We start from the raw sequence: 25,915 nt of genomic DNA, 5'->3' as shown, positions 1-25,915 counted from the left end.
AACAGGTTCACATGGGTGATGAAAATGTTCTAAGCATTTTTGTGGGAGAACATAAACTGTCTAAAAGATAAAGATTATATAATAAAGGGAGGCCAGCTGGTTGTAAATAACTTTCTTGCTTTATAAAAGCATCTTAAACTTTACCCAGTGAGACACAACTTTAAAAAAACCCAAAGTAAACATAGGTGACTAAATCATGGCCCAGTGGAAAGATAACTTTGCAAGGAGCAAGCTACACGCTGTGGAGCCCGCGGTTTCAGGTGGACGGGCCCCTGGACCCAAGGCAAATGGCAGGGCGTGCCGCAGCGGCTGGGAAAGGCTTGGCCCAGGGTTGGGCCGTGGGCCGGCACCTGCTGCGGGGTCCTGACGTGGCCGATGCTCAGGAGGACCACCGCCCTCCGCGGCCTTCTGAGGACGATGGAGAGAGGATGTGTGCCGAAGCTCTCTGACCTTGCATCCCCGTGAAGGCCGCAGCCTCACCGTGGCTCATTCTCTTTCAAACAGCACACTTGCCTCATCACGTATAAAGAGCAGCCCAGCAACACGCCACAGGCTCTCCACAGAGCGAAATGAGCCTGCTGCTGGGATCGGTTTCTGATCGACGGCTTTCCCGTGTTTGTACCGAGCCACTTCCGTCGTGTCCGACTCTGGGCCACCCCGTGGACTGTAGCCCGCCAGGCTCTTCTTGTCCATGGCATTTTCCAGGCAAGAATACTGGAGCGGGTTGCCATTTCCTTCTCCGGGGACCTTCCCCACCCAGGGACTGAGCCCGCGTCTCCTGCGGCTCCTGCAGCGCAGGCGGATTCTCTACCACTGAGCCACCAGGGACGCCCTTTAGCAGATCTTTCTCACTAACAACAAATATTTGCGTATAAAATAAAGGGAAGCAGACGTGGTCCCTGAAAGGCCACTTTGTCCGCACCCAGGCCCCGTACCTTGCAGCCCTCGCACGCGTGGACGCCGTAGTGGTAGCCAGAGGCTTTGTCCCCACAGATCCTGCACTCGATGTTCAGGGCGACACTGGCTGACTCCTCAGTGCTGCCAGGGATCGTGGGGTAGGAGACGGACGAGGGGCTCGAGGCCGGGGACAGGGTGTCTAGGAAAGAAGGGGGAGGTTGATGAACTTCCAAGCTCTCACCATCCACCATCTAGGCCAGCTTTCTGAGGATCTGATCCCCGCCTACCCACCCCCCAGCTCCCCCTCTCCACCGCCCTGGGCTTTCGCTGGGGAGGCTTCAGCGGGTGGGTAGGGCTCCCTTCCTGCGTCAGTCCTGGCCCAGCCCTCCCACAGCGACCCGGGCGGGGACATCTGGAAGCTCCCCCAGCCAAGGACTCCCCAACTGAAAAAAAAAAAAAAAACTATACTCTTCACTCCATAAAAATCAAAACAAAATGGGCCAAATCTTGGCCCCATAGAAAAGGCCACTTCCCAAGCAGCCTATACACACGAATGCTCACAACAGCTTTATTCTTCATTGCCAGAAACTGAAGTGTCCTACACAGACTTGCTTTTTTTTGCATCCTCCCTTCCAGCCCTTTCGTACTTGTTAACTCAGTAAATTGCACCAGAAAGACAATAAAAATCCATGTGGGCAACCCAGAAGCACAACCCAAGAAAAAAAGAAGTTGGGCTTTCTTAAAATTAAAAACTCCTGCTCTGCAGAAGACACTGTTAAGAAAATGAAAAGACAAGTCACAGACTGGGGGAAGCTATTTGCAAAACACACACCCAGGAATAGACTTGCATCCAAAATGCACGAACGAGTCTCACAACTTGACAGTAATGAAACTAAAAAGCTCAGTTAAAAACAGGCAAAGGATCTGAGTAGATATCTGGCTGAAGAAGACACACAGATAGCAAGCAAGAACATGAAAATGTGCTTCCTATCAATGGTCACTGTGAAACTGTGAATTAAAACGAGACAGCTATTAGAATGGCTAAAATAAAAAAAGCTGTCACCATCAAATGATGGTGAGGAGGTGGAGGAAAAGACACTCTCATTCTAGGGAAGCAGATTGGTGCAGCCACTTTGAAAGACAGTTTGGCAGCTTCTTATGAAGCAAAACAGTCTTAAAGAATCACACTGCTAGATATTGACACACGGTAATGGAGGAGACTCTTGAGAGTCCCTTGAACATCAAGGAGATCCAACCAGCTCATCCTAAAGGAAATCAGTCCTGAATATTCATTGGAAGGACTGATGCTGAAGCTGAAACTCCAATACACTGGCTACCTGATGCAAAGAACTGACTCCTTGGAAAAGACCCTGATGCTGGGAAAGACAGAAGGCAAGAGAAGGGGACGACAGAGGATGAGATGGTTGGATGGCATCACTGACTCGATGGACACGAGTTTGAGTAAACTCCGGGACTTGGTGATGGACAGGGAGGCCTGGCATGCTGCAGTCCATGGGGTCACAAAGAGTTGGACTAGACTTTGCAACTGAACAACGATAATAATGTTGACAAAAGTTATTTGAAAACGTGTGTCCACACAAAAACCTACATGTGAATGTTTTCAGCAACTTTATTCTTTTTAAAACATTTTACTGAAGTATAGTTGATTTACAATGTTGTGTTTAATTACTGCCGTACAGAAAAGTGACTCAGTTATACACACATGTTTGTTTCATCATGGTTCGTCACAGGATATTGAAGGTGGTTCCTATGCTATACAGTAGGACCTCGTCGTTTATCCACCTGTCTTTACTAATTTGCATCTGCTAATTCCAACTCCCAATCCTCCCCTCCCTCCCCCTCCTCTCCCTTGGTAACCACAAGTCTGCTCTCTACGTCTGTGTGTCTCTGTTTTGTAAATATGCTCATTTCTTGTCATGTTTTAGATCCCACACATAGGTGATGTCATATGATATTGGTCTCTCTCTTCACGACTTACTTAGTATGAGAATCTCCAGTTGCATCCATGTTGCTCCAAGGCTGAGAAAAATGAAGAAATTACTTCATTTTTTTTAAATGGCTGAGTGATATTCCATTGTACGTACATATGTACCATATCATCCTTATCCATTCCTCTGTCAATGGACGTTTAGGAGGTTTCCATGCCTTGGCTATTGCGGACAGTGCTTTAGCAGCTTTACACTTAATTGCCAAAAATTAAGAGGCCCCTCAATAGGTAAAGTCAGTTCCAAAAGGCTACATATGTAGTTCTTAATATCTGACATTTGGAGAAAGGCAGAGCTATAGGTGGTAAAAAGATCAGAGGCTGGAGTGGGGATGGGGGAGGCAGGGTTGAATAGGTGAAGCACAGTGGTTTTTTCGAGGTGGTGAAACTATTCATATGAAATTGTAATGGTGAATACACAACATAATTTATTTGTCAAAATCCACAGAGTTTTACAGTTCAGAGTGAACTTCAAGGTGTACAAATAAACAAAAATAATTGAGGAGGTCCAGAGGCCCCAGAATGTCACAGAGAATGCAATTATACAACCTAATTATATCACAAACGTGGGGAACATTTGTAGGAAACCTAGATGAAGATGTTGGCCTGCATGACCTTGGAAATGCATGGAGTCTGTGAGTCCACAGGAAAGAGGAGTTGCACCTGTTCTCTGTCCTCACTGATAGGGCTGTTTCCGACAGGGCTCTGGGTGAGCAATTCTAATGTCTCTGTACTTGCTGTTCTGTCATTCCGTCGTGTCCAACTCTTTGTGACCCCATGGACTGCAGCACGACAGGCCTCCCTGTCCATCACCAACACCTGGAGCTTGCTCAAACTCATGTCCATCGAGTCGATGATGCCATCCAACCATCTCATCCTCTGTCGTCCCCTTCTCCTCCCTCCTTCAATCTTTCCCAGCATCAGGGTCTTTTCCAAGGAGTCAGTTCTTCACATCAGGTGGCCAAAGTATTGGAGCTTCAGTTTCAGCATCAGTCCTTCCAATGAATATTCAGGACTGATTTCCTTTAGGATAGACTGGTTGGATCTCCTTGAAGTCCAAGGGACTCTCAAGAGTGTTCTCCAACACCACAGTTCGAAGGCATCGATTCTTCAGTGCTCAGCCTTTTTTATTGTCCAGCTCTCACATCCGTACATGACTACTGGAAAAAAACATAACTTTGACGTAGGCAAAGCAATGTCTCTGCTTTTCGATACGCTATCTAATTTTGTCAGAGCTTTTCTTCCAAGGAGCAAGCATGTTTCAATTTCATGGCTGCAGTCACCATCTGCAGTGATTTTGGAGCCCAAGAAAATAGTCTGTCACTATTTCCACTGTTTCCCCATCTATTTGCCATGAAGCAATGGGACCAGATGTTACAGTCTTAGTTTTTTGAATGTTGAGTTTTAAGTCAGCTTTTTCACTCTCCTGTTTCACCTTCATCAAGAGGTTCTTTAGTTCCTCTTTGCTTTCTGCCATAAGGGTGGTGTCATCTGCGTATCTGAGATTATTGATATTTCTCCCAGCCATCTTGATTCCAGCTTGTGCTTCATCCAGCCCACATTTCGCATGATGTACTCTGCATATAAGTTAAATAAGCAGGGTGACAATATACAGCAGCCTTGACGTACTCCTTTACCAATCTGGAACTAAACTGTTGTTCCATGTCCAATTCTAACTGTTGCTTCTTGATCTGCATGCAGGTTTCTCAGGAGGAAGGTAAGGTGGTCTGATATTCCCATCTCTTGAAGAATTTTCCACAGTTTGTTGTGATCCACACAGTCAAAGGCTTTGGCATCGTCAGTGAAGCAGAAGTAGCAGGCACTCCACTGGAAATGAAAAACTAAATGTTCACTTAATGATGGTGGATGGATGGATGATGGGTGGATGGTAGATGGACAGATAGTAGATGGATGGATGGATGATGGATGGATAATTGGATGGTGGATGGATGGATGGATGGTTGGTTAGATGGATGGTGGATACTGTTTGGAGTGTGAGCTCACAGATAAGAAGAAGAGGCTAGAGTGACCCATGAGGTGGTGGATTAGAGGTGCAGACATTTGTTTGAACTCATATTACCTTAACATAGAGGCAGACAGCTGTATATAGAAATACAGCCATGTGTACATATGTGGGTTTGTATGTGTACATATATGTCTGCTCCATCAGCTGAGAGAGCCTAAGAGGAAAGATACTCCAGGGAATTTCCTGGCGGTCCTGTGGTTAGAACCCCAGGCTTTTACTGCCAAGGGCTCAGGTTCAATCTTTGGTTGGGAAAATTAAGATTTCGCAAGCTGTGGAGTGTGGCCAAAAAAAAAAAAAAAAAAGAAAAAGGAAGGTAAAAAAAAGATACTCCAAGAGCAGCCTCAAATGCTTGGAGGGAACAGTACGGGGTATCTCAGAATTGTTAGGACCCTGGGTAAAACACTCGAAAGGGTTTTGCCTCAGAACTGGGGCAAATTACCTCTAGATCAGCACTGCTCTGGTCCCATCTAACAAAGCTTAACCACAGGACCTGAAAGGATCAGCATTTTCCACGTTAAAACTTAACTGCCTCCCAGAACAGGATTTAAGAATATTTATGTAAATATAAAATAGCCATCACCAACAAAATCCACAATGAATGGTATCTAAAAATAAACTGTAAAAAAAACATGCAAAGAAGCAGAAGAACGGGATCCATTCCACACCTATTTACCCAAGAGAAGTGGAAGCACTGTTCACACAGAAGTGTGGACATGAACCTTCCCAGCAGCTGTATCTGTAACAGCCAAGACCCGGAGACAACCAGACGTTTATCAACAACGTGGACAAACAAACTGCGGTAAACCCAGACAGGGAATTTTAAAAGAGGAACTGCTGATACATGCTGTCAATGCAGATGAATCTAAAGATAATTTGGCTGAGTGAAAGGAGTTAGACTAAAAAGAGAACACGCTGCATGATTCCATTTACATAAAATTCTAGGAAACACAAACTGGCTGAAGATAGAAAGCAGACCTGTGGTTCCTTTGCGAGGGAGGGAGGTGTAGGGGGGACAGGTAAACTCTGGGGTGACGGGGCTGCCGTTTGATTGTGCTGACGGCTTCACAAGTCCGTGTGTGCGTGTGTGTGCATCTGATTGCACTGTTTGAATATGTGAAGTTTTTATGTCAATAAAGCTGGCTAAGAAACATTGTGGGTAGGGCGGGAAATACAGACTGGCAGAGCAGTCTCACCCGTCCAGTCTCCTAGGTGTACAGTTTACCGTGAACACATTTTATAGGGGGCCCTCCTGTATCTGCAGTTTACACAACTTAGAAATATCACCATTAGAGACAAGGATGAAAAACCGAATTTACAAATAAGAAATCATTTTCTCTCTCAAATGAAGTGGTAACAGTAGCAGTGAAAAATCTAGCAAGGAGATACAGATTTTACGGATTACGAGATGATTCTAAATGATCAAAAGGGTTAATTAACCTTGACAAGGAGAACTGGAGTGAAGTAAAAATGGATGAGCACACACCCACCACCTTAGCGGTCAGCGGCCGAGAGTCAAGGACGTGTGTCTGGTCACTTTCTGTAAGCTCCCCTTTCTTCCTTTCTGCCACGGTGCACACCCCATCACAAACGCCACCGCAGTGCAGACCCTCGTGTGTGAGGTGAAGCAGGCTCGCTGGGTCGTGCACGCTCAACCGCGCTCTCAAACCGTGACACGGGTTTATCCGTGAACACGGCTGCCAGCACCGCCAGCCTCCCTCTCCCACCATCACCGAAGGTCAGCGCGTGGTCTCGGGAACATCTTCCCGGCGTGGGGACACAGGAGAAGACGGTGGGGGAGCGAGCCCTGGACACAAGGGGAGTCATGGGGGTGGGGGAACACAGAGAACTCCCACCAGACGCCGCCGGGAGAAACTTCTCGGTGAGCCGGGCTCACCCACGATCAGAGGGGTAAACTGTAAACACACTTCCTGGCCGGTTCAATCCTGACTCCTCCAGTCCCAACTCAACACCCACTCCTGCCAAGAAGGACTGTGGGGTCAAGTCCTCCCCAAAGGAGCTTCCTTTAAATCAGGGGTGCAGCTGACACCACATTATCCCAGCCCGGCTTTTTTTGGGAGGGGCCATGCTGCAAAGCTTGAAGAGCCTTAGCTCTGCAACCAGGGACTGAACCCATGTCCCCTGCAGTGGAGGCGTGGAGTCCTAGCCACTGGGCCGCCACAGAAGTCCCCGGGGTGGCTTACATGTTGCCCAGAGAGATGGGCTGTGCCGTGACCCCCTCTTTCCCAGCGAGGTTACCAGACTAGACCCCACCTTTTACTGCTTTGTCTCTGCCTTGCCTAATGCCTGATGTGGTTCTTTGTTTTTTCCTACCATAACCATCTTAAAATCCCTTGTTTTTTTTACAGTTTTAATATTTTGTTTTTACTGAAGCATAGTTGATATGCCACCTTGTGTTAATTTCTGCTGTTCAGAAAAGCGATTCAGTTGTACACACATACATACACATGTTCTTTTTTAAAATATTCCTTTCCATTACAGTTTACCATATGGAAAAGACCCTGATGCTGGGAAAGACTGAAGGCGAAAGGAGAAGAGGGTGGCAGAGAATGAGATAGTTAGATGACACCATCAACTCAATGGACGTGGATGTGAGCAAACTCCGGGAGACAGTGGAGGATAAAGGAGCCAGGCGGAGTGCAGCCCACGGGGCTGCCAAGAGTCGGACACAACTGAGTGACTGAACAACAGTGACAAATTTAATAGTTCTCCACGCCCTGCAGGAGGACTTTGTTGTTTTTCCATCCTAAACATGAAAGTTTACAAAAGAGTAAGGAGATGGTTCATATCCATTTCCAGACAAGAGAGTGATTTTTATTACAATAGGCATCTGCTTTAAAGAAACATAAACTCAGAGCATTTAAAAAAAACAAAGCAGCTGCCGGCTGAATTTCAAGCATTATGCGACTTATGTGATGGCACCGTGAGATGCCGCGAAAGCCCAGTGGCGCTGCATGCCACGCTCTCGTGGCTGAAGATTTCAAGGCAGAAAGACGTGACTTCTCCTCCAGGTGAAGAGAACACTGTTCTCTGCGGAAAAAACATTTCTGAGTAAAGCTTTCCAGGAAGTGGTACGCTTACCTGTAATAACAGAGCCATCTGATCCTGGACCACTTCCTAAGTACTGGTATTCTGTAAAACTGAAGCTTCCAGAACTGTCCTCCCCAATAGATTGAGAAATCTCTTGAATGGTTCCCATCTCTTGTAGGAAGTCTGCCGAGAGCGGGCTTTCCAGATCATCAGCCTCCAGTGGGGAGAGGGGACCGATGGGGCTCTCTGTGTCCACCATCTCCATCGGGAGGAGCTGGTCCCACTGCCTAGCTCCGATCTCCTGGGAGGAGAGAGAAGCCATCGGTGAAAACACTGAAGATCCGGAGGACCACTGGCTTTCCTTGAATGGAAGCATCACTGGCCAGTGGAGACACACCTGAACTCACAAACAAAAGAGTAACTTTGTCGGCCATCCTTCCTCCGCTTGACTCTTGATAAGCTCAGTAAGAAAAGGAACAATTTTATTATTATTATTTTTTATTTTGGTCAAGTGACTTGCAGGATCTCAGTTCCCTGACCAGGGGCTGAACCCAGGTCCTTGGCAGTGACAGAACCGAATCCTAACTACTGCACCACCAGGGAAAAGCAAGGTCGCTCAGTCGTGTCCGACTCTTTGCGACCCCATGGACTGTAGCCTACCAGGTTCCTCCGTCCATGGGATTTTCCAGGCAAGAACACTGGAGTGGGTTGCCATTTCCTTCTCCAGGAGATCTTCCCGACCCAGGGATTGAACCTGGGTCTCCCACATCGTAGGCAGACGCTTTACCGTCTGAGCCACCAGTGCACCACCAGGGAACTGCCCCCAAAATGAAAATCTCTAAACAAGAGCTCGTCTCAGGAACTAGAGCTGACCTGGCCAGGAATCCCTCTGCGTTGCTGTGCGCCCTCTGTGTAACGGAGGAAGACGGAAATAGCAGGAAGGCGGACACAAGCTTAGTTCCCGCTGCCCCAGGGCAGCCCTTCTGGCGGGGACACATCTGGACTGTCTGATGGGCATGCAAGGATGTGGGAGGGGTTTGGGGAGGGCACGGCTGCCAGGGGGGGCTTCGCTTAAAAGGGCGCAGACCCATGCAGGAACAAGGGAGAGAGCTGTGCAGACGCCTTGGGGAGAATGTTCCAGCCAAAGGAGTGGCAAGTGTGAAGCCCCCCAGGATGGATGCCTGCGGGGGTACTTGCAGGCACAAGCGGGTCAGTGTGGCTTGGCTGGGGTCCCGGGGGGAGTGGGAGGGGCAGGCAGCTGGCAGGCACGCTGGGCACAATATTATATGTTCTCTGTGCACGTGGGATGCGTCATGCAGGCAGGTGTTCCTAAAGTGCCTACACAGTGACAAACACCTCTAGTGTTACAAAAATCTAAACAGGTCAGTCCCCGAGAGTGCTAGGCTGTTTCAACTCACACACAGAAGAACGCTCTCTATGTGGGCACTTTCAGGCTGCAGCGTGCCCCCCAGATTCCGGTGTGGGAGTCCTGACCCCTGTGTGTGCCTGCTCAGTCGTGTCTGACTCTTTGCGACCCCGTGGATGGTAGCCTGCCTGGCTCCTCTGTCCATGGGACTCTCCAGGCAAGAATACTGGAGTGGGTAGCCACCCCCTCCTCCAGGGATGTTCCCCACCCAGGGATCGACGCCGCGTCTCCTGTGTCTCCTGCACTGATAGGCGGGTTCTCTACCACTGAGTCACCTGGGAAGCCCTAGGGCCCTAGAGTGGGGTTGCATCTGGACATGAGAAAGGGGTGATTACATTAAGATGAGGTCTTCAGAGGGGGCCCTAATCCAATCTGGCTGGTGGAAAGAGACATGGGGGTGTACACGGGGGGTGGGGGGCTGCCCGTGAGGACACGGCGGACGGCGGCCCTGTGACCTGAGGGACCTTGAGAAGAACCAAAGCCGCCCACACTTTGATCTTGGACTGCGGGCCTCCCAGACAGTGAGAAGCAAACACTGTCGAGGGCCGCAGCCCGTGGCCCGCCCCGGGGGTACAAAGTCAAAGCTCAGGTCCTTCCGTGCAGGCTGGCTTCACGCTGCTGCCCAAACCTCGGAAACCACTTCCTGCGACCTTCAGACCAGGGCCCGGCCTCCGGCACAGCGTGGGCCCTGGTGACACCCCCCCCACCTCGCCCTGGTCACCCGCCCCCACGCCCCCGAGATCGCGGCACGGGGCGTTGCCCCGTCTAGACCCCCCAGTGCCGGTCCCGGCCCCCTGCCTGAACCGCGCTCCCCTCCCCGCCTTCCCGAGGCCCCTCCAAGTTCACCCCCCAGCCCGGCCCGGTCCCTCCTCGCCAACGAGGCCGACGAGGCGACATTCAGCTTCTGAAATGGTCTCAGGGAAGCCCACGCGCACGTTGAGAATGGGACCCCGGGGGTGCGTGCCGCCAGTCCTGGCCAGGGCTCAGCGGGGCGAGGGGCTGTGGTCCCTCCAGACCTCGGAAGGCTGGGCTCTTGGGACCGAGGAAGAAAAGAAACGAAAGAAAGGGACGTTGCTCAGTCGTATCCAACTCTTTGTGACCCCATGGACTGTAGCTGACCAGGGTCCTCTGTCCATGGGATTTCCCAGGCAAGAACACTGGAGCGGGTTGCCATTTCCCTCTCCAGGGGATCTTCCCAACCCAGGGATCAAACCCGGGTCTCCCGTGTTTCAGGCAGACGCTTTACCCTCTGAGCCACCACGACCATGGAAGGCTGGGCTCTTGGGACCAAGGGAGAGGACCCTGCCAAAAGCAGACCCGTGGAAAGTACTTGTGTCAAAGCATTTCACATCTCAGCCCGGCTGCAAGTCAACAGCAGCTTCAAGTGCAAAGATGAAGGGATGGTTTGCTTCCTTTAGAAATGAAAAATGGGTCCAGTCCACATGCTTTTGTGAGATTCACATCTCATGCCAGGATTCTGACAATGAATGATCATAGTCAACGATAATGCCACAACAAAAAAGAAAAGGGAATCATTAAACTTCCATAAGATTAAAAAGATGTTATCATCTTCTAGGGTAAATCAGACTGTGAATCTGCACTTTTTAAATTATATTTTAATATTGCATCATAATTGAATTTCTTCAAATGGCAAGTGAGATAAAGGGATTCCTTAAGATATTGTCTGGGAGGTCCCTGGTGGTCCAGTGATTACGACTTCACCCTCCAATACGGGGGTTGCAGATTCCATCCCTGGTTGGGGAGATAAAATCCCACGTGTCTTGTGGCCAAAAGACCAAAACATAAAAGAGAAGCAATATTACAAATTCAATAAAGACTTTAAAAATGGTCCACATCTAAAATAGATTTAAAAAAAAGGTATTTTCCACCATGAACAAAAGGTTCCAAAGTGCAGTCATTAACTTACTACCTCCACCATAAAGTTCAATCTCAAAAATATAGGACAGCCAAGCACAGGCCATGTTATCAATGGGGCCGTGACCACCTCCTCCTCTGCGACGTCATATTCTCAGAGCTGCAAGGAAAACACACGTGGAAGCAGCCTTGTGTTCCTGCAAACATCCTATCTTTCAACCAGGAGCGCCCAGATCCAGAGGAACTCAACTCCGACTACAAACAATGTCAGTCTCCCTGGCAATCCAACAGGGAGTTGGAATGCTCTGCCATCTTTTCATTTTACCTTTCAGTTGCTTTCCAAGGGTACCTGAGATTTATGGAGAGAAACGTCAGTGTTTCTGTTAATGAAGAGCTAAAGGATGTGAGAGTTGGACTATAAGGAAAGCTGACCGAAGAATGGATGCTTTTGAACTGTGGTGTTGGAGAAGACTCTTGAGAGACCCTTGGACTTCAAGGAGATCCAACCAGTCCATCCTAAAGGAAATCAGTCCTGAATATTCATTGGAAGGACTGATGCTGAAGCTGAAGCTCCAATACTTTGGCCACCTGATGTGAAGAACTGACTCCTTGGAAAAGACCCTGATGCTGGGAAAGATTGAAGGCAGGAGGAGAAGGGGACGACCGAGGATGAGATGGTTGGATGGCATCACTGACTCGATGGACATGAGTCTGAGCAAGTTCCAGGAGTTGGTGATGGACAGGGAGGCCTGGTATGCTGCAGTCCATGGGGTCACAGAGAGTCTGACATGACTGAGCTGAACTGAAATGAGATCCCTGGAAGTGAGGCAACACCATGACCTCTGGCCAGAGGACCAGCTGCCACACATCACTGGACACACTGGCCCTGCCTGCTCCAGACTGAGCAGATAAGGGACGCTGCCCTTTGGACGTTTCCGCAGGTAAAGTCGAGGCCGCGTGGCACACGGCCTACCCCCTGGCCGGCGGCTCCTGGTAGCCTCTGCACATGCTGTCTCCACATCACTGTCACCTCTGCTCCGGGATCAGGAAGGTCACGGCAAGTCCCTGCCTCTGGAGCCCACGGACCACGGCCGCCGCCTGGTCCGTCAAGATGGGCAACAGGTGCCAGTTACCATGCCCTGTCCCCGGGGTCCCAGGTCCTCCGGGGTTTCAGGAGGGAGAAAAAGACACCACCAATGACCTCTCAGCAGCTCCCAGTGTAGCCGAGAGGCAAGACATCAGGAGATGATGCAGATGGAAGTCAAACAGGCCTCGGTTTCTGGGCAGGGAGAAGCCAGGGACGGAGCGGCGGGCGCTGAGGATAGGTGGTAAAGCCGAGTTCCAACAGAGACGTGGGGGATGCATACTCCATCCCCCTTCCTGGACAATCCGTTCTGAGACTCGCTGGCTTCTAAATGCATTTTTCCCCCTTTCTCATCCAACTTAAGTGTTAGAACTGTATCCTGTATATGAGAAACTTGAATGTAAACTGCTAAAGTTCTACTTTTAGTAGAACATTGATCTGTCAAAACACTGATGGTCCAGTGGTTAAGACTCAGCCTTGCCAACACAGCGGGTGTGGGTTTGATCCCTGGTCAGGGAACAGTTATATAACCCCACATGCCGAGCAGTGCAGTGAAAATAAGATTTGAAACAAAATGAAATGAAAAAAAAAAGAGAGAAATTAACAGAGTGAATCATAACCATTAAACTAAGCCTGAGAGACGAAACAAACAAAAACCTAAGCAGCAATCTTTGTTGTCGTTCAGCCGCTAAGTCACGCCCAACTCTGCGTCACGGCGAACATGGTGAACGACAGCGTCCGAGTGGGCAGGAAGGGGCAGGCTTCGCACGGGGAGGTGGGCGGGGGGCGCACCTCTATCCTGAGGGCGGGGACCGTGCCCACGGCCTGGGCAGCCGGCGGGCACACATCACCGGCCCCTCAGGAAAGGCGTGGACGGAGCGCCAGTCTGACTCCACCGGAGAAGGAGCAGACAGAGAACGTGCAGAACTGGGTTGCAAACCAGTGCTTTGAAGAGAGTCGGGAAGTCTCATTATCTGATTGGAGTAACGAAGCGGGGCCTCACTTGGCTGTTGTCTCCCAAGGGTGTTGCTGTGTCTCACCCATTTTTGCCCTCTCGCGTTATTTTTTTAAGTTTTTTTTTTTTTAAGTATCCATTTATTTAATTAATTAATTTGGCTTATTAAATTCTTTAGCCTTAGTGGTAGCATTCGGGATCTAGTTCCCTGACCAGGAAGCGAACCCAGGCCCCCTGCGTTGGGAGCGTGGAGTCTTAGCCCCTGGACCACCAGGGAAGTCCCCACACCCCCACACACATTATTAACAGAGTTTCTTGAACCTAGAAGGCCTTTTGTAAATGTTCTCTGAAATAAAGTACTAAATAAAAGTTCACCATCTAAACATATTTCTATGCTGTGACATCAGATACTAAGAAAAAGAGCAAGTGGAATTAGGCTGGAGTTCTCTCTCAGAACCTATGTTTGACTCAAAAGGGTCCAGCTAAATAGCTGAGCAAGCATCAGCCTCTTAGTTTCCTGCTCTTTACCTCCCTCTGTTCAGCTCTGACCGCACCATAAAGCCTCTGTAGACGATCCCTTCTCAGGCCTGATGCCGCCTTTGAGCGAGCTGCTGACCACTGTCTTCACTCAGTCGAGTCTGGCTAGACTTCATTAAGTTAAAGGTAACAGAGGGAATTTTTGTCAAACGAGTACCATTTGTGGAGTAGACAAGCAACTTTCAGACAAAGAATTTTTCCACTTTTCATCAACTCTAATTTACTACCTTGTCAGATTCTTTATACTTTCCTGTATACTTTATGGAGATTACACAACTATTGAGATGGCTTTTGGCTTAACTTGTTGGGTTAGGACTGGAAACAACATTCCAAAATAAGCAAAATGTTAAAAAGCCCTCTGCACCTTTACCTTGCACCTGAAGTTCACTGAAATAGATTAATCATTAGTGCCTGCATAATGATTAACAAAGTAAGTATAAAAAAGGCCTAGGAAACACATTTAAAACAGAAAAGTACCAGAGTATAATAAGAAGAAAACAAAGGACTGTGTATTTTAACGAATTAAATCAAACATACCAGGAGCAGTTTGCACAATAGGTTTGACTAGAGCTTTCTAGATCTTTCCCAACAATGCCTAAGGTGTGAAATTTTGTAATCAAGAGTCTGGCAGGCAGAAACGGGAGACAAAATGATAGTTGTCTTTAAAGGTGCAAAGAGAATGTTTCCGATCATTTCCAAGAAATCTCCCTCCAGTTTTATACAAAGGTCACACTCTATCACGTAGGTGTTCCAGCACTTCAAACCCAACTCCTTCCCATATTTCTGAAAATGGAGTTAACTTTCTTAAATATAATCTTACTTTTGTGGATGGTGATACCAAAGTAATTGCAGGAAAGTGGCAATTTTGGACACGCGTTAGTGTCAGCTACAATGGAATGTGAGTGAGAAGCTTGACACAGGAACCAAAGTCAATGGCTGCAGCCACTATGGAAAACAGTATGAAATGAAGTGAAGGGAAGTGAAGTCGCTCAGTCGTGTCTGACTCTTTGCGACCCCATGGACTGTAGCCCACCAGGCTCCTCCATCCATGGGATTCTCCAGGCAAGAATACTGGAGCGGGTTGCCATTTCCTTCTCCAGGGGATCTTCCCAACCCAGGGATCGAACCCAAGTCTCCCGCATTGCAGACACTTTAACTTCTGAGCCACCAGGGAAAAACAGCATGGAGTCCCTCAAAAAACCAAAAATAGAGTTGCCATGTGATGCAGCAATCCCACTCCTGGATGGATATCAAGACAAAACTATAACGCAAAAAGCTACATGCATCCCCGTGTTCACAGCAGCACAAGTTACAGCAGAGACATGGACACACCTAACTGTCCAGGGACAGATGAATGGCTAAAGAGAAGCGGTAGAGATATACACGTGAACACTACTCAGCCATAGAGGAGCACAACGCCAACGGCGGCAGCACGGAGGGCCTTGGAGATTATCACACTGAGTGAAGTAGGTCAGAGAGAGACAGACAAACACCGCACGACACTGCTTACACGTGGGCTCTAAACTACGACACGGCGGCACCTATTGGGAGACAGAGGCAGACTCACAGACAGGACAGATTTCTGGTTGCCAAGGGGGTGGGGGCTGGAGAGCGACGGTCTGGGAGTCTGAGGTTAGCAGATGGAAACTATCACACATGGAACGGGTGGACGACACGGTCTCACTGCACAGTACAGGGAGCTACATCCAATACCCATGACCGGCCACAATGGCAAAGAACATGAGAAAGAATACATATATATGGCTACTATGTAGCTCAGCCAGTAAAGAATCTGCCTGCAATGCAGCAGAGCCAGGTTTGATTCCTGGGTTGGGAAGATCCCCTGGAGAAGGGAACGGCAACCTACTTCAGTATTCTTGCCTGGGAAATCCCACGGCCAGAGGACCCTGGCAGGCTATGGTCCACGGGGTCGCAGAGTCGGACATGACTGAGCAACTAAACCATCGCCATGTGTGTATATATATATATAATGGAATCACTTTGCAGCAGAAATGAACACAGCATTGTAAATCAACTCGACTTCAATTAAAAAATAAATTTTAAAAGTTATGAGCGAAAGTCCACGGAAATGAAACTCACATTCACCACACGAACACTTTGACCCAAGGAAGACGGAACCATGGGTCGTGGGGAGGACACTGAACCTCACCACTCAGACGGCAGACAAGCAGCAGAGCACCCAGGGCCTGGATGGATGGTCACAAAGCTGAACGGTGACGCTCCAGGCGAGGAGGGCCGGCTGGGTGTTGGCAGGGACACCCCACAGATGCAGGACGCGAGTCACCTGGGGCGCAGCGCTGGGGGGAGCCGTGTGTTGTGAACTTGGCGGGCCATGTGCGTTCCTCTGAGCTGGTGACCGTGCTTCTCCTGGAGAAATCTTAGAGGGGGGCCCACAGCTCCCCACACACAGCTCCAGGGCAGGGGTGTGGGAGCGGAGACAGGCCGGGGAGGGTGCGTGGAGCACCCTGGGAACCAGGCCCTCCCTAACAGATACTGCAGCGCGTTCTCTGCGGGTCCACCCTGGGGCAGGGGAGGCAGCCCTGGTCCCACTGACATCGGGGACTCAGAGAGGCTCAGAGAGGGACATGCCTTGTGCGGCCCGGACATGAAGAGAGAGAAATGAGTGAGTGGCGGCAGAGGCAGTGTGACGAGGGCCATCTGGGGACACCCTGAGGGCCGGGGAGCCTCCACCAAGGAGGGGATGTCCACGCCGAATCCTAAGAGGTGGCCAGAAAGAAATGGAGCAGGAGGAAAAGGGTGAGGAGGAGTTTCTAAGGAAAGGGCACAGCCCGTGTGCAGAGATGACCTGAAGCATCCCTGAGTAGCTGAGAAGGTTGGGGTCACCCATGCGGAGGGCGCTGGGCCCGTGACCCGTGGCTGCACCGCAAACAACCCCACAGCTCAGCGGCTTGAACTCCATCCACTGAGTTTGCTCACAGTTCTGTGGGTCAGCAGCTCGGGCTGGGTTGGCTGGGTCTTCCTTGGTCAGTGGTTCCCCGTGGTTGGGGGGTCAGTGGGGACGGACGCTGGGTGCGGGCTGGGCCCTTCTCACCACGTGGCCTCTATCCTAGGAGGCCAGCCCGGGCTCCTGCAGGTGCCTTCGTCTTCCAACTGGGAGTGTGGGAGCTTGGCGACCTCATTCGTAAATACTGCATCACTTCTGCCAACTTCTGCAGGTCAAAGCGAGTCGGAAGTGAGCTGAGATCCAAGCGGTGGGGAAATGAGCCCGGTCTCCAAGAGGGCACCCCAGAGAACCTGGGACCATTTTTGGTGCAGGGTTGGGGTTGGGGATGGGGGCCTTCCCCAGGGGGAGAGGCCGGCAGTGCAGTCAGGGTGCATCACCGCTCACGGCTCAGGACTGAGCCTGTGGCCTCCACCTTGCAAGCAGGAAGCAGCCACAGAGGCATGCGGGCAGGACGGTGACATGGGAGGAACTGCATCGGGCTTGTCCTGGCAGCAGGTGGAATCCAGAGGTAAAGGAAAGCAGGCGAAGTGAGAAGCCCCAGGACTCCTCCAGAGGGTGTGGTCACGCCCCCAGGGCTGATCTGGGGAGGCATGAGGGAAGAGGACGAAGACCCAACATGGCCAGCGGGCAGGGACGGAGCAGGGGACTGGGACAGAGCCTGGGATACACCTCCTCTCCGGCTCAGGTAACTGGGAGACACCATGAAACCGGGAACGTGAAGAGAAGAGCCGGTTCCCAGAGCCGAGAGAGTCGTGGAGGGGGAAGGTGGTGAATTCAGGGGTGGGCTGCGGTGACGGTGTCTGCAGGACACGCAGGCTCAGGCTCTGTCAATGCCTCCTTTTCTGGAAAGCTCTGAGGATGTTACCAGCGTTCACCTCCTACAGCTCCTAGCAGCAGCAGCGGCGGGCGGGCAGATGAAGCCCCATCCTCCTCTGGGTGACCTTAGATACCTGAAACGCAGTCTCAACAGCTGTGATGGGGTTACTACCATCCACATGCTGGTTGGCCCAAGCGTGTGTGGATCGACGGGCCCGTGGTGACTGTCCCTCCTCCTTCCTCAGGTCCCCCAGCCCCACCCCCACCTTTATCCCTTAATCACGCCCTTCCTCTTGCCTGGCTGGACTTTAAAGAAGGCTGAGCGCTGAAGAATTGATGCTTTTGAACTGTGGTGCTGGAGAAGGCTCTTGAGAATCCCTTGAACTGCAAGAAGATCCAACCAGTCAATCCTAAAGGAAGTCAACCCTGAATAGTCACTGGAAGGACTGGTGGTGAAGCTGAAGCGCCAATACTTTGGCCACCTGATGTGACCCTGATTCTGGGGAAGATTTTGGGCAGGAGGAGAAGGGGGCGACAGAAGATGAGATGGCTGGATGGCATCACAGACTCAATGGACATGAGTTTGAGTAAGCTCTGAGAGCTGGTGATGGACAGGGAGGCCTGGTGTGCTGCAGTCCATGGGGTCGCAAAGAGTCGGACACGACTGAGCGACTGAACGACAACAAAGGCAAGAGCAAGCTGATGGAAACAAACAGAGAAAAATACCCCTCGGGTGTGCGGAGCCAAACACCAGGAGGAAGGGGAAACGAGGCGGCATTTGTATTAGATTTTACAAGGGCCGGGAAGAAATGCTGGAGACCTATGAGGCCTTTCTGTTGCTGAAACAAAGTGAGACGGTAGGAAGCAGATTACTCAAGGCTGACTGACGGCCTCAGCCCGTGAATGCATTTCCACTTCCTGCCCTGCGGTGCTGAGAGCCTACACACAAAGGTTTTATGGGAAAGAGAAAAGTCCCTTTATCTTTAACTTCTCCGGGCCAGCTCAATGAAATCTAAGTTTGTTCTAAACCACGAGAAATCAAGTAGAAAGACAACTACTTCCGGTAGTTGTATATCCTGGAGGCTAATTTTGGCTTTATGATTTCAGAAACTTGATAACAGATGTGCCCATTATTTTCTTTTTTTAAAAAACCGTTAAGAAAAATCAAAGTATAGTTAATTTACAATGCTGTGTTAGTCTCAGTGGACAGCAGGGTGGTTCAGTTGTACACAAATTTACATATATATCTGCCTTTTCAGATTCTTTTCTATTACAGGTTATTACAAGATACTATATATAGTTTCCTATGCTATACAGTAGGTCACTGTTGTTTATCTCTTTTATACATAGTAGCATGTATCTGTTGTGCGTGCGTCCTCAGTCACTTCAATCATGTCTGACTCTTTGCGACCCCATGGACTGTATACCACCAGGCTCCTCTGTCCATGGAATTCTCCGGGCAAGAATACTGGAGGGGGTTGCCATTTCCTCCTCCAGGGGATCTTCCCGACCCAGGGATCGAATCCACATCTGTCGGTGTCTCCTGCATTGCAGGCAAATTCTTTTTTTTTTTTTCATTTATTTTTATTAGTTGGAGGCTAATTAATTACTTTACAATATCGTAGTGGTTTTTGCCATACACTGACATGAATCAGCCATGGATTTACATGTGTTCCCCATCCCGATCCCCCCTTCCACCTCCCTCTCCATCCCGTCCCTCTGGGTCTTCCCAGTGCACCAGGCCCGAGCACTTGTCTCATGCATCCAGCCTGGGCTGGTGATCTGTTTCACCCTTGATACTATACTTGTTTCAATGCTGTTCTCTCTGAACATCCCACCCTCACCTTCTCCCACAGAGTCCAAAAGTCTGTTCTGTATATCTGTGTCTCTTTTTCTGTTTTGCATATTGGGTTATTGTTACCATCTTTCTAAATTCCATATATATGCATTAGTATACTGTATTGGTCTTTATCTTTCTGGCTTACTTCACTCTGTATAATGGGCTCCAGTTTCATCCATCTCATTAGAACTGATTCAAATGAATTCTTTTTGATGGCTGAGTAATATTCCATGGTGTATACATATACACAGGCAAATTCTTTACCTACTGAGCCACCTGGGAAGCCCACATATCTGTTAATCCCTGCTAATTTATCCCTCCCCAGGACCATCCCCTCGGGAAAGCATAAATCTGTTTCCTATGTCTGTGAGTCTGTCTCTGATTCATTAGCAAATTCACGGATATCACTTTTTAGCTTCCACAGGTCCATGATAGCACACAATCCAAGTCTTCGTCTGACTCGCTTGACCTCATGTGATCGCCTCAAGGTTCGAGCCTGCCGCTGCAAATGGCAGAGACACGGCCACGTCCAAACCGCTCTCCTCCAGCTCTGCCTTTGTGGGCTTCCCTGGCGGCTCAGAGGTTAAAGCGTCTGCCTGCGATGCAGGAGATCTGGGCTCGATCCCTGGGTCGGGAAGATCCCCTGGAGAAGGAAATGGCAACCCACTCCAGTATTCTTGCCATGGGGTCACAAAGAGTCGGACACGACTGAGCGACTTCACTTCACTTCACTTGGTTCTGGATGAGGTCAGAGGCATCGCATTCAACACCAGGCCGCGGCGGGCAAGGTCTGCGCGTCCTCCGTTTTCCGGTCTGACACGGAGCAGCAGAGGGTCAGACACGCGGACCTCAGAGTAAAGTGGTCCTCCCTCTAGTGATAACGTTAGGAGAGACGGGAAGTACCAGAAGTTTCTGGAGAGACAAGCCCCCGCCAGTGATGCTCTGAATGCCGAGAGCCAGCCCGGCCTGCAGAACGGTCTGGGAATTCAGCATCAGCCCTTCCGTAAACGCCCTCAGAGGAGCAACGTCATGGACATGGTCCCCCTTTCTGGGAGGTGAGCACCGGACGTTTTCATAAACCACGCTAAGGCACAAAACGAGTCGGTGTGTCCAGCGTTCAGAGCGGCCTGCCTTCTGTTTCTCTGACTTGCCTGGACGGAGACGCGTGCTCACTCCGTGTGTTCTGCTCTGCAGCGAATGAGACAACAGCAGGAAAAAAGCCAGAATCGGGGGCAGTAATACAATGTTTTCACTGGCTTCATCCTCCTCCATGAGGATAAAGAGATCGGGAAAAAATCCACTTCGTCTCTTCAGCAGTTTTATCTAGACATCTGACACACAGTGTTACAATTTTACTTCTACGGTCACCGAGGGATGGTTTCTCTTCAATTTTATGGGTCTGTGAACAGCTGTGATAGGCATATTGGGGAGACCACCGACTAAGACATCACTCTCACTCTTGAGTTCCAAGTAATTGGGGGGGGGTGGAAGATAAAGCATGCTCACCAGTAATCACCCCGGGAAAACAGAAAACAAGGTGGCACTGGGTATTGTAGACAGAGAGTTTCAGGAGAAAAACCCAATTAGCACACTCAAAACTTAAACAGGAGCTTATCTTTGCAGAACTTCAAATTTTTTTTTTGTTTCTTTACTGTTTTTACTTTTTGTGATTTTTTTTTTCAGGGTGCCGTTCAGCCGTGGAATCTTAGCTCCCTGACCAGGGACCAAACCTGTCCCCTAGGAGTGGAAGTGTGGAGTCTTAACCATTAAACTACCAGGGAAGTCCCAAAACTACTTTTTAAAGAATTCATTTATGTTTAATTGGAGGGTAATTGCTTCACAATATTGTGTTGGTGTCTGCCAAACATCAACACGACTCAGCCATAGGTACGCACATGAACCTCCCCCCCCCAGGCTGTCACGGAGCACTGGTTTGAGCTCCCTGCACCTAGAGCAGATTCCCACTGGCTGTCTAGTTTCCACTGCATAATGCATACGTTTCCACGCTACTCTCTCAGCTCATCCCACCCTCTCCTTCCCACTGTGTCCACAAGTCTGTTCATGTCTGCATTTCCATTGCTACCCTGGGAATAGGTTCATCAGTACCGTCTTCCTAGATTCCATACACACGCCTTCCTACACAACAATTGCAGGACTTCTTTTTTTAAATTCAAGCTTTAATCTTAGCCCAGAGAGGAGGAAGTGTGAGTTCTGGAGTCACCGGAACCACCATAGCCGCGCAGAGTTGTGTCACTCTGGAGCCGACTGACCCAGTCCCTAAGAGAAGGAGGATACAGGCCATCATCTCCCAGAAAGCAAAGCGAAACGGCAGATGGAAAAGGGAGAAGACAGAGGAGAGAGTGAGAGGAGCAGTCCAGGGGCGAGACCCATCCAAGCAAAGATGTCCCAGAGGGAGGGAGGCGGGGAGTCGGGGCGGAGGAAACAATCCGCGAGAACCGCTCTCAGAACTGAAGGCTGAGCCTTCCCAGGTCCCCAGTACAATGGGTGAATGCAGACCTACATCAAGGCAGAGCACGGGGAAATTCTGGAACACACTGGGACCAAGAGAGGCCAGCAGACCCTTCAAGCTTTCAGAGGGGGAACACGTGCCCCATGCAAAGCGTCAAATACAGTAAGTCCTCTACGTAGGGATGAGCTCCATCCCCACAGCACATCTGAAAGTCCAGCAAAGTTAGCCGAGACACCCAACTAGCACAACAGGCTATATAGTTGCCGTTTTAGTCTCGAAGTTGTGTCCAACTCTTTGCGACCCCATGGATTGTAGCCTACCAAGCTCCTGTCCACAGACTTTACCAGGGAAAAATACTGGAGTGGGTTGCCATTTCCTTCTCCATCAGATCTTCCCAAACCAGGATTGAACCCATGTCTCTTACACCTCCTGCGCTGGCAGGCAGACTCTTTACCACTGAGCCCCTAGGGAAGCCTGGGCTGTATAGTACTGCATTGCAATAGGCTTGTAACACTTTCACACAACTGACACCTAAACACAAATAAACACAAAAAGTAAGGAAAACACCTTTAACCTTACAGTACAGTACCTTGAAAAGTGCAGTAGAGACTGCAGTAATGAAACTAAAAGACGCTTGCTCCTTGGAAGGAAAGCTGTGCCAAACCTAGACAGCGTGTTAAAAAGCAGAGGCATCACTTTGCCGACAAAGGTCCATCTAGTCAAGGCTGTGGTTTTTCCTGTAGTCATGTATGGACATGAGAGTTGGACTATAAAGAAAGCTGAGGGCCAAAGAATTGATGCTTTTGAACTGTGGTGTTGGAGAAGACTCTAGAGAATACCTTGGACTGCAAGGAGGTCTAACCAGTCCATCCTAAAGGGAAGCAGTCCTGAATGTTCATTGGAAGGACTGATGCTGAAGCTGAAACCCCAATACTTTGGCCACCTGATACGAACAGCTGCCTCCTTGGAAAAGACCCTGATGCTGGGAAAGATTGGAGGCTGGAAGAGAAGGGGACTACAGAGGATGAGATGGTTGGATGGCATCAGACACAATGGACATGAATTTGAGCAAGCTCTGGGAGATGGTGAAGGACAGGGAGGCCTGGCATGCTGCAGGCCGCGGGGTTGCAAAGAGGCAGACACGACTGAGAGACTGAACAGCAACAACAGAAGAGCAGCTGGCTCGAGCAGCACCAGCTACATCACCGCTGCTTTCACATTTGCTTCTGGACATCCGTGACTTGAAATGGAGATACTATACGGCGGTACTCAAGCACAACCACTTGCAGAGGATGCACGCACACAACCATGTACACCAGATACCTGAACCAGCTGACACGACTGGACACATAAACACACGTTCAAATCTTGGAAAGTCTGCAACTTGAAGGCTCATATGTAGGCGACTTGACTTACTGCTTCAGAATGCTTTTGACTTTCTCAACAGCAGCACTGGAAGCAGAAGGCAGCAGGACAACACGTCTACAATGGAAAAGGAAGGGGCTCCCAATCGTAACTCAACATCCAGGTGAACAGGCCATGAGGTGGGAAGGTAGGAAAGCTCCGGTGTATTCTTTTAGCATGGGAACTGTGCCTCTCTCTCTCTCCCCTGATAACCCAGTACTTATCTCATCTCACAGGCAACGATGGGGGAGTGTGTTTTTTAAATGGAGTGATAAAATTCAACTCAAGCATCTCTTCTAGCCATCTAACCTGTGGTAAAATGTTGAAAGTTGCTCGTGTCTCATCTGCTGTGGTTTTATAGGCTCTTATGCGTCAACTTGATATCGTCATCGGCCACCATGCAGACACTGTGCTGCCCTAAATTAGAGATTTTGCTGCCGTGGATGATGGAGGCTAATGCTCCTTGAATCTTCATCACGTGCCAAGCGTGCGTTAACTCGTTCCATCCTTGCAACAACCCCATGAGGAAGGTCGTGTGGACGTGCTTACTTCAGAGGTAAGGTAACTGCAGTACAGGGAGGTTGCAGTCCCAGGCCCAGGGTCTCAACGCAAGTGGGGGTGGGCTTCGAACCTTGCCAGCCAGCCTCCAGTGTCCGCTCCTAACCCACCACACTCTCATCCTCAGTAGAGTTGGTGGTGTAACATCTCCCAGGGCTCGTGTTTCACAGCCTTCTGGTCAACCACTATGATTTTTTTGAGATTTATTGTCTAGTTTCTGAATTACCCGCAAGCTGTTTTTCCTTCTCAGTTTAATCTATGTTAAGAGCAGACACTCTGTTGTAGGAATGTTATTCTTAACTAGACTGTCTAGTAAAGTTTAGAACTGAGGAAAAAAAAAGCGCATCATTTCAATTTGTTTATTAAGTGGACATTGGAGGTTTAAAGTCATGGCAAAGTGAAACATAGATCAGTAATGGAATTCCCAGTTCTCGCGCCGCTGTTTGCATATTAAGTGGAGAACTGTCTACTCAGCTTTGCCAGTGGAGTCATTTTTGCAAGTGTCTTTAAGTTGGGCCACGTGAGTCTTAGGTCTTGACTTCAGGGCCAAGCCTACAGTTTTAGTGCCGATTATGAGTAAATCATTTTTTTGTTTTTTTAAAAAGCTGGCCTTACTGATGTATAATTGGCATACAATAAAGTGTACATATTAATTTTTTCAATTTGTATTATATATTTTTTAATGTAATCATTTTTCTGTGTCGAGTCTGAGTTGCTGCCCGCAGGCTCCAAGGAGCTCATTATTCAGAGCACACAGGCTCAGTTACCCTGCGGCACGTGGGACCTTAGATCGCTGACCGGGGAATCGAATCCGTGTCCCCTGCATTGGAAGGTGGAAGCTTAACCCCTGGATCACCAGGGAAGTCCCTGTGTGTGTTTATAGTATACGGTTGGAGAAGTTTTGATATATGCACACACCTGTGAAACCACCATTGTTATCAGGATAATAAAAGCATCCGTTGCCCCCAGAGTTTCTTCCTGGCCATCTGTAACCTCTCTCTCTCTCTCACCCCTCTGGACCTCCACCCTACCGATCTGCTTTCTGTCACTACAAATTATCTGCATTTCCTAGAGTTCTACATAAATAGAATCATTCGGTGTACACTCTTTTTGTCTGTTTCCTTTCACTCAGCATACTTCTTTGAGATTCATTCATGTTGTTGGACACACCCAGAGTTCATTCCTCTTCATTGCAGAGTAATATCCCATTCACCTGTGGATGGACATTTGGACTGTTTCCAAGTTTGAGATATTACAAACAAAGCAGCTATAAACATTCACGTATCAGTCTCTATATGGACAGATGCTTTTTTTCCTCTTGGCTAAATACCTGGAAGTGGGATTGCTGGATCAAATGTTAGGTGTTTAACTTTTTAAGAGATTGCCTAGCTGTTTTCCAAAGCATTTGCATTGTTTTTCATCTCTACTAGCAGTGTATGAGAGGTCCAGTTCCTCCACGGTGTGGCCAGCATTTGGTATGGTCACTCTTTTGAATTTTAGCTCCTCTAATGGGTCTGTGGTAGCACCTCATCACCTCTGTGAAAACTGTGAAACCCTAGCACAGGGGTTGTAGGTTTAATTTGCATTGCCCTGGCAACTAGTGATGTGGGGCATTTTCCTCATGCTCATTGGCTACCCACGTATCTTCTTTGGTGATGTGTCAGTTCAAATCTCTTGCCCATTTAAAAACTGGGTTATTTTAATGAGTGAATTTCCTAAGTTTTTCCCCTGTGTTCTGGCTACAAGTCCTTTATGAGGCTTACGCTTTTTGAAAACTTATTTTCAGTCTGTAGCATTTTCATTTTCCCTACACTGACTTTTGAAGAGCAAAGTTCATTTTGATTAAGTCCAATTCATCAATTTTTTTCCTTTTGTGGACTGTGTTATTGGTGTCATAACTATGAAGTTGTTGCCTAACCCAAGGCCATGTAGATGTTCTTAATTCTTGCTTTCTCCTAGAAGTTTCATAGTTTTAGATTTTACATTTA

At 49.0% G+C, this 25,915-nt stretch overlaps 1 protein-coding gene across 3 annotated transcripts in view; it reads right to left on the bottom strand.

The window, feature by feature from the left end:
* The window catches only part of PPARA (peroxisome proliferator activated receptor alpha), a 69,807-nt gene that overhangs the window by 19,662 nt on the left and 24,230 nt on the right, over positions 1-25,915 (bottom strand). For all 3 annotated transcript variants that reach the window (XR_010664435.1, XM_065945445.1, XM_065945452.1), the window contains exons 3-4: positions 8,028-8,277; positions 936-1,096 (exon numbers count right to left, since the gene is read on the bottom strand). Coding sequence is in view for 2 of the 3 variants with exons in the window: in XM_065945445.1 (XP_065801517.1) it covers positions 936-1,096; positions 8,028-8,241 (375 nt within the window). In the remaining variant the exon portion in view is untranslated. The remainder of the gene's footprint in view (positions 1-935; positions 1,097-8,027; positions 8,278-25,915) is intronic.

The sequence above is a fragment of the Muntiacus reevesi genome, chromosome 1 (assembly GCF_963930625.1).
Source record: "Muntiacus reevesi chromosome 1, mMunRee1.1, whole genome shotgun sequence".
In the NCBI taxonomy this organism is placed as follows: Eukaryota; Metazoa; Chordata; class Mammalia; order Artiodactyla; family Cervidae; genus Muntiacus; species Muntiacus reevesi.
Note: the sequence above shows the minus strand (reverse complement) of the source record. Positions and strands in the feature narration are given on the sequence as shown.